This window comes from Indicator indicator, chromosome 24 (genome assembly GCF_027791375.1).
Source record: "Indicator indicator isolate 239-I01 chromosome 24, UM_Iind_1.1, whole genome shotgun sequence".
Lineage (NCBI taxonomy): Eukaryota > Metazoa > Chordata > Aves > Piciformes > Indicatoridae > Indicator > Indicator indicator.
In genome coordinates this window covers 10,632,537-10,649,033 of record NC_072033.1, presented here as the reverse complement: position 1 = coordinate 10,649,033, position 16,497 = coordinate 10,632,537, and the positions used below count along the sequence as shown (strand labels likewise).

The 16,497-nt window shown below is 44.0% G+C and overlaps 3 protein-coding genes across 6 annotated transcripts; 2 read left to right on the top strand and 1 right to left on the bottom strand.

The window, feature by feature from the left end:
* The first annotated feature begins 367 nt into the window (after window positions 1-367).
* On the top strand, window positions 368-1,598 carry ATP5F1E (ATP synthase F1 subunit epsilon). The gene is made up of 3 exons (XM_054391991.1): window positions 368-500; window positions 686-812; window positions 1,464-1,598. The coding sequence occupies exons 1-2, from the start codon at window positions 469-471 to the stop codon at window positions 807-809; spliced, it is 156 nt and encodes a 51-aa protein (XP_054247966.1). The 5' UTR covers window positions 368-468; the 3' UTR covers window positions 810-812; window positions 1,464-1,598.
* Window positions 1,599-2,621: 1,023 nt separating this feature from the next.
* On the bottom strand, window positions 2,622-6,726 carry TUBB1 (tubulin beta 1 class VI). 4 transcript variants are annotated; one of them, XM_054392106.1, is made up of 5 exons: window positions 6,605-6,726; window positions 5,060-5,168; window positions 4,764-4,874; window positions 4,538-4,630; window positions 2,622-3,931 (listed from the first exon to the last, which is right to left on the bottom strand). In XM_054392106.1, exons 1-5 carry the CDS (start codon window positions 6,659-6,661, stop codon window positions 3,558-3,560), a joined length of 744 nt encoding a protein of 247 aa, XP_054248081.1. In that variant the 5' UTR covers window positions 6,662-6,726; the 3' UTR covers window positions 2,622-3,557. The 4 variants fall into 4 exon arrangements, with proteins under 4 accessions (XP_054248081.1, XP_054248078.1, XP_054248079.1 ...); XM_054392103.1 differs by having other exon boundaries at window positions 2,622-4,630; XM_054392104.1 differs by lacking the exon at window positions 4,764-4,874 and having other exon boundaries at window positions 2,622-4,630.
* A 3,067-nt stretch (window positions 6,727-9,793) lies between these two features.
* On the top strand, window positions 9,794-16,146 carry CTSZ (cathepsin Z). Its single transcript, XM_054391738.1, has 7 exons — window positions 9,794-9,853; window positions 10,845-11,119; window positions 11,592-11,755; window positions 13,942-14,121; window positions 14,686-14,836; window positions 15,189-15,351; window positions 15,743-16,146. Exons 1-7 carry the CDS (start codon window positions 9,794-9,796, stop codon window positions 15,854-15,856), a joined length of 1,107 nt encoding a protein of 368 aa, XP_054247713.1. The 3' UTR covers window positions 15,857-16,146.
* The last annotated feature ends 351 nt before the right edge of the window (window positions 16,147-16,497 follow it).

Genomic DNA, 16,497 nt, shown 5'->3' with positions numbered 1-16,497 from the left:
GACACCTTCCAAACCTTTCCCAAACTTTCTGCTGCGGAGAACCAGGATGAACAGGTGGGTGTAGTGTGGTGTCGTACTGACCCCGTGTCTGCGCCAGGACAACACCCCCACCCCAATAACCACCTCCCGCCTGCCCGCTGTGCGCCATAACGGAGCTCGAGCGGCTGAGGGTAAGCGGCCGGGCCGCGGCCGGGGCTCCTCGGGAGGAAAAGGCGGGAGTCGCTTGTCTTATCCAGCCCTCTGATTGGTCGCTGCCAGAGGAGGGTGCTTGTGACTGGAGGAGCGGCTGGGTAGTTGCCATTGGTGAGACTCCCTGAGGTAATTCGCATTCCAATTGGCGAGAAGATTATTTCTGCTTTTAGATTGGCTAGGGAGCAGCACGGGGAATTTCCCGTTCCGGTGGGCGCTGACCTTGCTTTGCCCGGGAGTGGAGCTGGTGTTTGCCCCGTGTTTCTTGCAATTGCAGCCATGGTGGCCTACTGGCGGCAGGCCGGGCTCAGGTACGCGCCTGGGCCGACAAGATGCCTCTCGCGTCGTCCTTGCGTCGTCCTGCAGCGGCCGGAGGCGAGGGCCACGCAGGGAGGGCTGTCGGGGTCACCGCTGTGCCTCTGCAGGGGGCGGGGACGCTTTCGGGACGGATTCGAGTCTCACCTTCGTTCCCTTTCTCTTTCTCTCCCGTCTTTAGTTACATCCGGTATTCCCAGATCTGTGCCCAGGTTGTTAGAGCGGCCATGAAGCCTCAGTACAAAGCAGAGGCAGAGAGGGCGGCAATGGCCACTGTGAAAACAGTAAAACCCAAGAAGGAATAAGATGTAAGTAAAATGAGCGGGCTGGCGAGCGTCGTATTTCTTTACACGCGGAGCGTTGCTTCCCAGTGTGGGTCGGGTTAATGGTGCTCCGTAGCTGCTTGGTTTCTTTCTTGCTAGATGTGGATAATCGGTTCTTGTCGTCATGCGTGAAACGGGACCAGATCCGTGACTGGTTTAGTGCCAGTGCGTGCGGGTGTCGCTGCATCCTGATGACGGTGTGGGATAGGAAGCTGCTTCATCTTACTAGTTCAGTAGAGGGAGATGTACTATCCATCAAGCCCTGCTTTGAACGATTTGAGGTTTAGTCGGAGTTCATACGGATATACACAAAACACCTGGGTTTCTGTAGCAGTCTTCATAGGTTTCTTGTCCCTTGCTTTACCAAGCCAAGAGACAGACTCCCTGAACTACAGTTCCCCTCATCAGAAGACTTAATTTGTGTAAGGGTTATCAGCTGTGTGTGAAAGACAGGTACTGCTTATACTTTTATTTGTGACATTGCATGCATCATGAGCAGCTGACATCTAAGTAGAGCAGCTTCTTCTGATCTGAGATTAAATATTATATATATTTTTTATTATATGTTGTATTAAATTATTGAGGCGTACCTTGTACATATTGATTCAAATAACTTGTATTTTAAATCTCTCATAGGAGCTGATTTGTGGTGAATTACAGCAAACTGCAGAGCTGTAGGCAAGCTCAAGACTGCAATATAATGTCATCACATTAACTGCAGAACTTGCCACTATGTAAATGAGCATGCTAATAAATCCAATTTCTGTTAAATTATAATGTGTGTGAAGTGTTGTTTCTCCCCAAAGCACTCCACATTCCAGAGACATTTCTGTTTCACTTGTTTGATTTCACTTGTTTTAAAATAGTTTCAGTAGCAACATTTATTTTCAAGGCAAATCTCTTGTTGGATTTCATGCTCATATTTCAGGTACATAAACGGAAGAGAGATTTCATTGTTTAAAACTTTTCTGCCCACTTCATTTCAGTGATTAATGATTACTTTGGAAAACAGTTTTTCTCACTAAAATCTATGTGAGAAGATAATATAGGCATATAATTTTAATAATTAAAAATACTTCTGTCATCTCTCTCTGCTGGAGGTGGTACACTGTTGGCTTTAAAATTCTGTATCATCGTAGTGTTCCTCATGGGCTTAGAAGAAGACTAACTCTGGGAAAAACAATTCGACGAGACTTGGGGATTATGACTAAATTAAAGACAAGATATTCTACAGTGGATGTGCTGCACAGGATCCAGTCTCCAAAGCTGTCTGGAACACTGACCTGTGAAGTGGGAGTTGAAGACCTGGGTGGAGAAGGAGGTGCAGGATTTTCTGGACCATACTCAGATCTCAGCCATTGGTCATCCTTTGTTTTACCACTGTGTCACTTTACTGGGGGGAGAGTGACATGCATTCTCTGGGATAGATAGGGTAAGACTCCATCTGCTTGTGGCTAGGGGACAACATCATACTCCACCTGTGCTGGCTGAGGGAGCTGCTTGCATGTTCCTGCTGCTGTGTGTCTTCACAGCAAGTACAGGACTTTCCCCCTGCACAGGAAGAAATGCAGCATGCTTAAAGAGCTGGCACCAGGGCTGTTCACCTGGACACTTCAGCTGCAGGAGGCATCACTTTCTTCAGAGTATAGTAAACTCATCTAAGAGTATAGTAAAACAAGCTGGTTTTTTTTTAAATGTAATTTAAAATTAGTCCTTAGAAGAATAAACTATGACTTTTGTCTATGAAATGTTTCAAGTAGTAAAGTAGTTCATAGCTTGGTATATAGTTTTTATTTTAAAGAATGTTACAAATGCAGTGTGAAATAGATGGCTGTGACTGGCAAGAAACCTTTCTTTCCTGAGGTCAAGATATGTTTTTGATTTAGTGATTGCTGTTGAAATTATCTATCTAGCTGCAAACCATTCTATCCATTTTGCTGTACTGAGAGACAGGAAGAAAATGTACAGTGGTTACTACATAGGGGAAAAAAAAGCCACATTAAAACTTGTAACAGTGTCCACAACTTTGTATGCTAATACAAATCAATCTATAGCTTGAAATAGAAACAAACCACACAATGATCATGAATACAAGCACTGCAATAATATAAGCCAGCAATGTAATAGAACTACTGATGTACTTTTAAAAAAAATAAAAATGTGCATATTCAGTCTTTTGCCCTTGTTCTTCCCTCTGCAACATAAGGCACTAAATTATCTGCAGGTCTGCATCAGTCCATGGAGTGTGTAACAAAATCAGTGCTGCCTTTACAGGCCTTACAGAAGTACATGTGTCCTAAACCAGTGACACGTTCAGAAATGAAACACAGACTGTTTACCTGAGAATAAATAAATGTGATGAGCTGATGATAGCATATTTTGCTGTGGCTTCTGTTCCTGGTCTATATACAGAGGCAGAAAGGCTGTATATTACATTCATTCTCTGACGCTAATACTCTAAAAGTGAGTACATTTACAAGAAAGGCTTGTGAGCCAGCTTATCTTCATGGTGGCTCTGTTTTGGAGAGGTTCAGTGTCAACAGTTTAGGAGAGTAAATCACAGCTGCCATTAATTTCAAAAGCACTGTATTGGGATAGTGGATATATGTGGCCAGATGCATAGAAAAAAACTCTTAAGAAAGGTGCTATTTTCAATATGTGAATGATGGCTATTGCTTTAGTGAGTGTCAACAGGCTTCTTTGGAGAGTGTTTTGATATTACCATTGTTTTTATGCTGCTTCCTTTTCTGGGCTGGCTTCCACTTCTACCTCTTCATATTCCTCGACATCTGCTGTTGCATCTTGGTACTGTTGGTACTCGGACACAAGATCATTGGTGTTACCTTCTGCTTCAGAGAACTCCATCTCATCCATTCCTTCACCAGTATACCAGTGGAGAAATGCTTTTCTTCTGAACATTGCTGAGAACTGTTCGGAAACTCTGATGAAGAGCTCCTGAATGGCTGTGTTATTGCCAATGAAGGTAGCTGCCATCTTCAGCCCTCGTGGTGGTATGTCACACACAGCCACTTTGACATTATTAGGGATCCACTCCACAAAGTAGGAACTATTCTTGGTCTGGACAGACAGCAACTGCTCATCCACTTCTCTGGTAGACATTCGGCCTCTGAAGATGCATGCCACAGTCAAGTAACGTCCACGACGAGGGTCACAAGCTGCCATCATGTTGCGTGCATCAAACATCTGTTGAGTAAGCTCTGGCACTGACAGGGCTCTGTACTGTTGGCTGCCTCGAGCTGTCAGTGGAGCAAAGCCTGGCATAAAGAAATGCAGGCGAGGAAAGGGCACCATGTTAACAGCCAGCTTCCTCAGATCTGCATTCAGCTGCCCAGGAAAACGGAGTGAGGTTGTGACACCGCTCATCGTTAGGGACACTAAGTGGTTGAGGTCTCCATATGTGGGATTGGTGAGCTTTAAAGTTCTAAAGCATATGTCATATAGAGCTTCATTGTCAATGCAAAAGGTTTCATCTGTGTTCTCTATTAGCTGATGGATGGAGAGGATGGCATTATATGGCTCTACAACTGTGTCAGATACTTTGGGTGAAGGCACAACGCTGAAAGTGTTCATAATCCTGTCGGGATATTCTTCTCTGATTTTGTTGATGAGGAGCGTGCCCATACCTGAGCCTGTGCCACCACCCAGCGAATGGATGAGCTGGAATCCCTGAAGGCAGTCACAGCTCTCGCACTCATTCCTGACCACATCCATGACATTTTCAATCAGTTCAGCACCTTCTGTGTAATGACCCTTAGCCCAGTTGTTTCCAGCACCTGAATTGCCTGTGAACAGAATTACAGAAACAACAGCCACATAATTAAGAAGAGAATTTCTAAAAGCTGCAAAGATGAGAGTTAAAAGGTGGTTTGGGGACAGTTGACTCTAGTTAGTTTGCTGGCCGCGTGCTGCACATACCATGAATAAAATTGTCAGGCCGGAAGAGTGGGCCTATTTTGCTGGATCGTACGCTGTCCATTGTACCAGGTTCCAGGTCCACCAAGATAGAACGGGGCACATATTTATGGGCTAGGACAAAAGAAAATTAGTGTGAACAATTACTGTTAGAAGTCAGAGCTAGGCTTAGAATCTACTCTGAAAAATCCAACCCACCTCCAGTGATTTGGGGATTTTTATTTTTAATTACTTATTTTAATCTTCATGTTGGCTCTGCAGATTGCTTTGCCAACACCCTAAAATTGCTGAGCACTTACAGTAAGCCTCATTGAAGTACACATTAATTCGCTCAAGCTGCAGCGATGCACCCCCACGGTAGTTTCCAGCGATGTCAATCCCATGTTCATCACTTATCACCTCCCAGAACTGAAAAGGGAAAAAGGTTCAATACACTCACAAAGATTATGGGTTTTTTTTTTCAGCACAATGTGCTCAGCACTAGCTCTGCTGCACTTTTGCCTAACTGCACAGAAAGTGGGAACTGCGCCCCAAGCCAGGGGGTCTTTTTCCATTTACATACTGCATCAGAGCAGGGATCCTCCTCTCCTCATTCCTCTACTAAGTTCAAGGTCATTTGTACTGCTTAGCTATCACCCATGCACTAAGAGATGGAGACCCTCAGTTTGTTCCCTTTATAGTAAAATAAAAGTGATGTTAAATAACACAGGTACTAGTTGGTATGAACTACATAAAAGTCAGGAGGTGTGGGGTGTAGCATGGATTAGGGAGGGCAGCTTTCGGGCCTGTTACGCACAAGTGGGACTGTGGCATGGCAAAGCCAGCTCAGACAAGTTTGTATGTGAGCAATGCTTTCCACAAACAGCTGTTGGTCTTGGACAGCCTATCTTGACATTCATATGGATGGCTTGTACTTGGGCTCTTATCTAGGCAGCAGCCACGGCACTGTTAATGCAGACACACCCACCAACAATAATGACCAGCCTATTTTAATTGTAAAGGCCTCCTCTTTTAGCAGCATTTTGAGTGTAAAAATACACCATTGTCAACATGTGTGCTGCATTACTCTGTGTGTGTGCACTTTTCTACAGGTCTTACTGGAAATAAGTGATGTTCAATGGCAACAGAAAAAAAAAAACCACAAACTTTTCAATTGTCACAGTGGCTGCATTCAAATTATTTGGGTCTAACCTGACATTCTCTGTCCATCAACATCTTCATGTTCTAATAAAAGGAATCAAGGTGAGATTTGTAGGAACAAGAAATGGAGGAAGAACACGACAGAACTATCTTGTATCTTCAAAGATACCTCAGATCCACACCAAAATACTCCCAATGACATGACTGCCTCTTGCAAAAGAGCACTTAAGCAGGAATCTTTAACTGCACTTTGTGACACTCTTAGAAAAACCTAGTTGGTTATTGATAGAATGGGTAATGGCCTGTTATTAATAATTGTAATGTGGCAGAATTCCTTCTGTATGGCATTACAGCTTTGCAGTCCTGGAATTCATGGATCCTTCACTAGTCCCAGTATTTTGCAGACTAGATTATTGTCCCTGGGAAAACGAGTCCCAGCAGGAATGCTCTGGAGCACTTACACTCGCTGCACCATAGTTATTGCAGGTGCTTTATTTTTTGACAGTCTTAACATTAACCTTTGCACAAGGACCAAGCCCATCTTCTGACTTTCCTAGTGAAATACTCATATTCACCGCTAACATGGCATGGATCCTACCATTGACTTAACAAAGTAATTGTTCCACCCAAAAGTCCCCATCTGTAATGACATTTGACCTGCTACAAACTTAGTACTAATGACCAATATGGAAAAGAGACCTTACCTTAGAGCCAATTTGGTTCCCACACTGGCCAATCTGGAGATGCACAATTTCACGCATTTTGTGTAGCTTAGACCTGTTGGTGGCTACACGATTTCTACTTGCAGTCCCCAGAACAAGCCCTCTTTCTGCTTCTCTATCAGCTACACCCAGCACAGTCTGCCCCAGGGGGCCTTTTTATAGTGGTGTAACTGTCACTCAGCCAGCAAGGGGAGTAGCCAGCTCCTCAGGCTGCTCAGCAGAGCATTTCACCAGGAGACAAATTGGCTGGGTATAGGGTACAGGAGAACAGGTAGATTACTGAGTGGCTTTGAAAATTCTCTCATGCACCCCCTTACAATTAATTCCAGTTCTCTGTGCAACAAATTGTGATTGAGGAATATCTGTGCACATTGTATTTTTGTTAATGTCATTTTATACATTGTATATATGCACAAACATATATGCATATATAAAGATTATAGCCAAAAATGACCAATCTTAATTTATTAAGTATGTGTGCTTTTGCCACAATTCAAATTTTAACATCATATGAGTTGTGTAGGACAACACCCACAATAATACCACCTCTTGAGCAGCAGCCTCCTATGATCAAGCAGCATGTTGCCAGGCAAACCTGTATTTCACTAATAAGCATCACTTAGTGTCTTACTGCATGGAGGAAAGGGACAGGATCAATAACAAAAAAGCACTTTGTAAAACATAAAATTGCACTGTCAGTGATAAATGTTCCTTAAACATTTAACAAGAATCCATCGATTTCAGCTGACCTAAAATCTGAATCAGCTTGTGACTAACTTGTACAGGTGCTCACTTTCTTTTCCTCCCTTTCTCTCTTTTCCTTTTCTGCCATTAAGCAGCACAGTATTTCTTATATTTATTTTCTTATACCTGAGATGTAATATTTCAGAGCTTGCCAGGAAAATGGAAGAGGTCAAAAGCCAGTCCCAGTGAACTATAACGCTCACTGTGTGAAATGTTTCACTTCATTAAAGGAAATGATACAAGGCTGAGCAAAACATGACACAGTCATGTTGCCTGCTGATAAACAGGAGTAATATCACTGAGCAGCAGAAACCCAGAACAGACCATCCTCTGGAAACTTGTAGTAGTTTTATTATATGTCAGATGACTGTCAGTGCTTTGCAACTTTTTCTTTAAAGGACAGGAAAAGGAGCTACAATTAGGAAAGCACCTTTAAATTATTTTATACAAAAAAGACAACAGTAGAAGGACTTGACTCATTAAAAGTAACTACGTCACCACTCTATGGGTTGCTGAAGATAAGGAATTTCTGAGTGTCCATATTGTTTCAAAAGAAAAAATCAGCTTATTCCAGACTTCCCCGCCACAGATGACTTCCACTTCTTCCACCAGCAACCAGAGGAACAGACAACTGCTCCTGGCAGTGTTTAGCACCAGAATTGCACAATACAAAAAGTGGCTAGCTAACATTCTGTCATCCTCTGCTGAGCTACCGTCAGTAAATAAATACTACTGAAAATATGCAATGTATTAATCTACAATAGCAACAATTTATGAGGCTGAAGTTGTTAACTCACTGTCCAAAAAAACTGGCAAAATAACTTCAGCAATATAAGTACTTGCTGAGACCATCTCACAGGAGAAGGGGGGAAAAAAAGGGAAGTGAAAGAAATGTGCAATCCCTTAACATTGGTTTTGTCTTGCTAAAAATAGCTCACAGGAATCAAGTATCTTCTCTGAAGCACTTCCTTATAGAGTCAAAAGTTACAGCACATGACACAAGGTACCTGGGGTGCTTTGTGAGGCAAATGTGGGTTTGTGCCTGTTTTTCCTTTCCTCTCCAACTGCATTTTTGTGAACCTCCAAGCGTATCTTTATCCCAAACCTGGTCTATGAGAAGCCTATTTCTCTGTACATTTGTCTTCAGGCCTGTCATTCCTTAGCTCTGACAAACCTCAAACCTGTTAACTGCCTGAGCTTGCTTCCCAGGCACAGCCATTGAACATGTGCTACTGCAGATTAGTGCTGTGAGCGTCACCAAAGAAAGAGGAGATGGCGGTAGAAGGGCTGGCTCCAAGGGACCTTTGGCACTGTGGAGATTAGGAGCAGCCTGGCATTGGGCACAGCTATAACCAGCCTGCCCCACAGTGTTTATTATCAGGCCACCCGCTGCTTCCATTGCCCTCACAGTGGGCCCTAGATACCAAAGACCTGGCAATGGGTATAAATTGAGACCATAAACAAGCCAGGGCTTTTTTGGTTATTGTTTGGTTTGGTTTGTTTCTATTTTTCATGTTTTGTGGTTTTTGAGTTTTATAATGGCACAATACCCACTAGCAACAAATGCCATGTGCAGGGAACCACTCTGCAGCATGGGGAAGGTAGTAAATTGCTTGGCCGTTCAACTGCACCAAAACCTATTTGTTTAAACATAAGGGTTAAGGGTTCCTCACACTGATGATAGCCTACAGTGGGGATATATTTTTTTTTTATTGTGGTTTGCTTGGGAGGAACTAGTTCTTCATGGAGGAGATTGTTGAGAAGCCTATTCAGGTTGAGATAAGCCCGGTTACAGACCACCAGATAATTTTAGAGAGATCTGTGAATGGATACCAGATGCACTGACGCTAGTTTCAAATAATCTGGGCTAGCAATATCATCCTCAAGAAAGATACTAAAAAGCATTGCATTCCACAGGCACTAAAGACCACCTGCTTCACATGTTCAGAGATTGCCTCCCTCTGACAGGTGGCCCAAAGGCAACCGGGTAGGACTGCCCACTGTAGGCTATCATCAGCGTGAGGAACCCTTAACCCTTATGTTTAAACAAATAGGTTTTGGTGCAGTTGAACAGCCAAGCAATTTACTACCTTCCCCAGATGGCAGATTTATGACCTCGCAAAACATTACTGCTTGTAGCACATGAATTCGTCTGCTGGGTAGTGCCCTTACTTGGGCCCTACTGGTACAACTTCAGCTGCTGTTGAGTTAGGATCATTTGATGAACTGATAAAAAATCAATTGCCCAGCAGTCAGGCTCAGCTCCTACTATGCTGATCACTTTGTTGTAGAGGTTCTCAGTGCCTCGATTTCTCTATTCACAATGTGACGTGAATAAACCTACCTTTTACAAAAAGCATTGAGAGCTAAGGAAGAAAAGCTATGAGGGAAGAACTGGCTGTGGTTTACTAATCCTGTTTACCATACATGAAAGCTCTAGCCAACATATGGAAAGGAGACGCAGACAGATACGTAAAGCTTCTGCAGGTAAATTAGGAATTTGGGTTTACTATAGACTAAATCATGCAGCAGTCAGTAAACCATCTTCAAATATCCTGAACCCTAAAGAAGAGCCTAAAAAATGGACACTGGATTGCATTCTTCTGTAAATTGTAGCATAAAAGGGCTGGAGAAATTTGAAAGTTAGGGCTAGCAAAAAAATCCAACCAAACAAAAAACCCCAGTCTGCCTGCTTTATGCCATCACACAGTCACTGGGTGCAGTCTTACACAATGCTGATGTGTTAGGCCAAAGGTAAAGAAAACAGGAACCCAGTCAAATAGAGGGTCAGCACCTGCCCCAGATACAAGTCTTCATATTACACATCCTGTGTGGACAGCAAGACAGGATTGTTTGATATCTTGTATCATCACAATAAAGAGCTGTAATAGCTATTCAAAAGCTTTAAAAGCTTTTTTAAAGGTTGGGGGTGGGGGTGGTGTTTTTTGTTTTGTTTTTTTTTTGTTTGTTTGGTTGGTTGGGGGGGGATTTTGTGGGTTTTTTGAGCATGTGAAATAGGATGGACTTAGCAATGTATATGCTCTATTTGTTGTTACTGAGTCCAGGGAAGTGGAGTTGTTTAGTCTAGAGAATAGGAGGCTGAGGGAGAGCTTGCCCTCTACACCTACCTGAAAGGAGGTTGTAGTGAGGTGGGGGTCAGTCTCTTCTCCCAGTAACAAGGATGGAACAAGAGAAAATGGCCTCAAGTTGTGCCAGGGGAGGTTTAGGTTGGAGATTAGGAAAAATGTCTTCAACGAAAGAGTTGTCAAGCCTTGGGACAGGCTGCCCAGGGAAGTGGTGGATCCTCATCCTAGAAAGGGTTTAAAAGCCATGCAGATGTGGCCTGAGGGACATGGTTTAGTGGCGACCCGGCACGGTCTCCTCCAGCCGCAATGACTCTATGATTCTGTGATCAGACACACGATGATATGAGCCACCTGAGGAACCGAAGGGTGGCTCCGCATCCCTCCCCCCTCAGGTGAGAGCACAGAGCCGGGCTGTGCCGAGCCCCGGGCACTCCGCCCGCCGGCACCGCCCACCATCCGCCTCCGCTCGCTTCTCCACCGCCCTCAAACGCCGGTGCCGCTCTGTGGTGGGAGGTACTGCCGCCCCCAGCATGGATGAACTGTCTTGGCGCCTCACGTCCCTGCTGCTGCTCTGCGGCTGCCTCTGCCCGGCCGCCCTCGCCGGCCTCTACTTCAGGGAAGGGCAGCACTGCTACAAGCCGGCCCTGCGCAAGGCCCCCGGGCTGAGGTGAGCTTTGTCCGTGCCGCCGCTTTCATGGGGCTGCCCCCTCGCAGCGGGATAGCCCAGGCCACCTCCACAGCCCCCCTCCAAAGGGCGTCACGGAGAGGAGCCCGGAGGAAGGGTCTGGACAGGCACAGGGACGGAGCTCGCCAGCACGGGAAGGGAAGGGTTGCAAATCCGGCATTGCCCGATCTCGGGAGGGACTCTCCGGGGCGGCCCTGGCCCCGTTGCCCCGGAGGAGCTCGGGGGCGCTACCTGGGGCGGCCCTAGATCCCCGCTGCCTGGGAGGCTGCTCCGCCGGGTCGCGGAGGCTCCCGGAGCGTGGGGGTCCCGGGGCCCACCGGCGGTCACGGGACCGGTCACGCTGCTCGCGGTCACGTGAACCGTTCGCCGCCTCATCGCGAACCTCGGCGAAAATCCCCTCGGTTTGCCTTAAAATGCAGCGCGGGAGCTAGTTTTATTTTCTTCCTCCACATAGGACCTATCCCCGCCCGCACGAGTACCTGGACGTGTCTGCGCTGCCCCAGAGCTGGGACTGGCGGAGCGTGAACGGCATCAACTACGCCAGCACCACTCGGAACCAGCACATCCCGCAGTACTGCGGGTCCTGCTGGGCGCACGGCAGCACCAGCGCCTTGGCAGGTATGCGGGGCTCGGCCCACCTGCCGACCTGGGCAACCCCTGTCATTTAGAGATCAGTAAGCAAAGGAAGGTTGTCTTCAGCCAGCAGAACAGCTGGTGTGAAGATGAGGCGACAAATTACTGCAGAGACTAACGCGGCAAAAACCGACGGCGGGACGTCTGTGAATGAGGACTGGCTGAGGTTGTTTAGTCTGGAGGAAAGGAGGCTGAAGGGGAAATCTTACTTACTGCAGCCACCTGAAAGGAGGTTGAAGCTAGGTGGAAGTTGGTCTCTCCCCCCAAGTATCAGGCAGTAAGATGAAAGGACCCCAAGTGGTGCCAGGGGAGGTTTAGGTTGGACGTTAAGGAAAATTTCTTCACTGAAAGGGTTGTCAGGCGATGGACAGACTGCCCCAGGGAGTGGTGGAGCTATTGTCTCTGGACAGGTTTAAAAAGCATGTCGATGTGGTGCAGAGTGACATGGGTGAGTGGTGACCTAGCAATGATGGATTAATGGTTGAACTTAATCTTAAAGGTCCCTTCCAACCAAAATGATTCTGATTCTCTGAATACACTAGGAATAGTGGAAATTCACAAGCTGAAAGCAAGGCAGTTTGGTTTCAACAGAGAAAACTATCAGAGCAAGGCTGTCCCCACCCTCTCAAAATTGTGTGTGTGAATGTTGGCTTGGTTAAAAAGCTGCTTGCAGAAGGAGTTCCTTCAGAACTCCTGCTAAACTGTTAAGACAGAGTAAGAGGGAGTAAGACCTGGCTTTTTTTGCCCTTCTCAGAGGTGATGGTAGTAGCAGATTAGAAGGTAGCAGTCATGTGTCTCCTTCCCCTTTTTGGTACTGCAGCTTGCTGCACTGCATCTACAGCAGCAAGGGGCTGCTCAAGGGATGAGTGGATATGAGGAAATGAAAGCAGCTGCATCTTGTGGGAAGGGCCTGCAGGCAGCTTCAGAAGCTCTGTCATTCAAATGAGTCACAGAACACAGACAAATCTAGCTTCAGCAGAGAGATATCAGCCTTTTCTATTGGGAAAAGGGAAGCAGAGATTTACTTCACCTGAAGAAATTTTCTCTAGGGAGGGCTGATGATGATTTGCATGCCACAGTAACATCCTGCAGAGGTACTGTTTGAACAGGGAGGCTGTAAGGGGATTAAGTGCACAGAAAAAAGAGGAAAGTGTGCAGAAAAGGGGAGACAATGCAGATGTAAGCAAGGAACCACAAAGGACCAGTGTTAAGCAGTACAAGAATATAGACATATGAAACCTGCTAGGATGTAGTGAAGTACTAGGACAGATAAAATACAGCAACTTCTTAGTTCTGTAACTTTGGTTTCAACTGAATTGTGTGCATAGGTATGTCAGAAAGTCTACATGGTTGATTTAAAAAAAATAATGATTTTTTTAAACTGCTGTCAGTAGTTAAAGCATTCATTCCTTCTGCTGCTGGGAGGTTGGGGGGGATAATGCCTCCCAGATCTGTCAAGTATAGTTGAATGTTGTTAGTACTATAATAGGATTACAAGTACTACAGTGGCATCAGTTAAGACTGTTAATGCACTGTGAGCAGCAGTTTATAAATACTCACCAGGAAGCTTTTCTGCCAAGTAAGCTCATTGTTTCTGACAAAATAAGGCAGGAGGATGGCAATGGCTGTCTGAGATGGCAGGATAACAGCGAAATGTTGACATAACAGTGAGAATGTTCTGAAAGCTTTTCCTTGCTTAAAGTTTGTAAAGTCTCTCAGAGCCAGAGACCTAGGCTGCATGGGCTTACAACTCTACATGGGTTTATGCATAAATCTTTGCTCCTGTAAAAGAGGTTAGTGAGAGATGGGTTTATAATGTGTATTTGAAAACCCTTTGCTGTCAAAGCCAGGAAAACAGATCTGGAAATTCTCAGAAGCTGTGACTTGAATTAGAAGAGATCTAGCGCACTTTAAAGGCTTAAACATCCCGCTCATCTGTATACTTCTGCTGAGTTTTTAATGGAAAAAACTTCTAATGGAAACCCACAATAACACAGTCTTCACACACTGTGGGCCTCACTGTCTCTAACAGAAGCTTTTCCAACCACAAGTGCTGCTGCCTGCAAAGTTGCAGGCTCAATGAAAGAGACAGGCTTAATGCTAATTACAAAGTTGCAATGTTCAACTACCCATACATTCCACTAAAACCCCGTAATTTCTTGTCCTTACAGATCGAATCAACATAAAGAGGAAAGGTGCATGGCCTTCTGCTTATCTCTCTGTTCAGAATGTGATTGACTGTGCTGATGCAGGATCCTGTGAGGGTGGAGACCACTCAGGTGTTTGGATGTATGCCCATGACCATGGCATTCCAGATGAGACCTGCAACAACTACCAAGCTAAGGATCAAAGTATGATGCCTATTTGCTTTGCTGTAAGGCTTCATGTCAGGTTCAACAGATCTTAACATAAAAATATTTAAAAAGAAAAAAAGTAGTTTTGTGGGTTTCCAGTGCAGTGGTTCCTGACTTTCAGTGTAGTACCTGACAGAACAGGTTTTCTTTACAGGGCTGTGTGTGTCTCTTTTTACTCTGGCTAGACAGCATAGTATTAAATCACGTCCAGACAAGTTTGCACAGCTAAATTGTTTTAACTTTATCTCTTGTTTGTGTTATCTAATCTCTAATGTACTGAAATAATTACAAATGTCACCTCCAGCTAAACAAAGGAGAAATGCAACTTTTGTCTGGTCATGTATGACCAGAATAGTTTCTGTGGAAAAGCACATCTAAAACACTTCCTCCTTGAACAACTTATGCCTTTGAAGTAAAGAATAGTAACTTGTGAATGCAGGGACTTGAAGGAGAGTATCATTTAGCCACTACTCTTAATACTGGCCTCAAATAATTGAAAAGAAAAAAAGCTTAGTGTCATATTATTAATTCTCTTCTTTAATTCTCACTTTTGTTTTGTAGAGTGTAAGAAGTTTAACCAGTGTGGAACTTGTGTCACTTTTGGAGAATGCCATGTGATAAAGAATTACACTCTCTGGAAAGTTGCTGACTATGGGTCTGTCAGTGGAAGAGAAAAAATGATGGCAGAAATCTATACTAATGGACCAATTAGGTAAAAAAACAACCAAACAAAACCCCCAAATCAACAAACAAAACAATAACAGAAACAACCCCCACACAAAAAACCCAACAACAAACAAAAACACACTACAGAAAATCAACAACCTCAAATGATTTAAAAAAAAAAAATATATCCACTAGTAATACTGGGATTTGAAATACAGGAAACTCAGTCTGACTGAAGTGTACTTCTCTAGCATATGCTAGCAGCCCTGCACTAATGTGCAGACTTTGGCTTCAGAGCTCCATTTACCTACAAACGAGCTAATGTAAAAAACCCACTGGTTTTCAGGCAGGCCCCTGCCCTGATCCCCTTTTTTAAAATGCTTTCTCTTTTATTACAGCTGTGGCATAATGGCTACTGAAAAGTTGGACGCTTACACTGGAGGACTTTACACAGAGTACAACCCCTCACCCGTGGTCAATCACATTGTATCTGTGGCTGGCTGGGGCGTAGAAAACGGCACAGAATACTGGATTGTTCGTAACTCATGGGGTGAACCCTGGGTAAGGAAACGGGAACAAACATTTGAGGAGGGATTTTTAGAAAGGTGGGAGTTTTCACTTGGAAATAGGAAGCTAGCCTGTGGACAGGAAAAGCAAAACTTTCTTTGAACTAGACTAGCACTTAAAAAAAAAAGAAAACTAATCTTAAGACAAGGATATTCCTGTTAACTGTAGGCAAAAAATCCAGTTGTATACCTGGAATAGGTGTAAAATCACCAAAGTAGATGGCCTTTTAAACAAAGTTACCCTGTGAACCCTATGCTGCACTTAATCTTGAGTGAATATCTAGATTCACTTAAATTCTTCATATTTGGAAGACAGAACAGACCAAATAGCATAAATTTTCTATAGTTATACTTTCTAATTCACAATAAAAATTAATTCTTTACAGGGTGAAAGAGGGTGGCTGAGAATTGTGACAAGTGCATATAAAGGTGGAAGAGGAGGTGACTACAATCTTGCTATTGAAGAAGACTGTGCATATGGAGATCCTGTACTTCCTTGATTCTACATTGTAGATCTTTCTGTTTAGAACTACATGGTTTGGAACCTTCCCAGCACAACCTTTTCCTGTTTAAGAAATAGTAGTCTAAAATGCTTTCACAGTTCAACACTATTGAGCAGCTCAGCAAAATTAGCCCAGAGAGCAACACACACTGTGTTTACAGTAAGTAAATACAGAGCTGCCTGCATGTAATTATTTACAATGTAAAGATAATACACCTATGAAAAAGTTGTTTGCCTGGATGCATACATACTGACTTAAAACACAGAAACTCTTTCTGTAAATTGATTTTTTTTTTTTTTTTTTTAATACCAATTATATAGACTGAGTATACTTTCTCCTTTCTAGTCAATATTTGGGTCTACTGCTTACACTGAATTTTCTGACAGTACTGAGCAAATATCTCACCATGATGTAAATGGAAAAAACAAAGCTAAATCTGGACATAAATTCAAAAACTAAAACTCCTGTTGTTTCCTTGCCCTCCTGATGAAACAATGCTGGTTTTAGTCAACCAAAATGGTAACAGGAATTGCTTTGATTATAGGCAAAGTTTAAACACATTTTAGTTAGTTATTCTTGCCTTTGCTCACATTTCCTGCTTTACTATGTGATTGGCTGTGCCATTTTTCTCCTAAAGG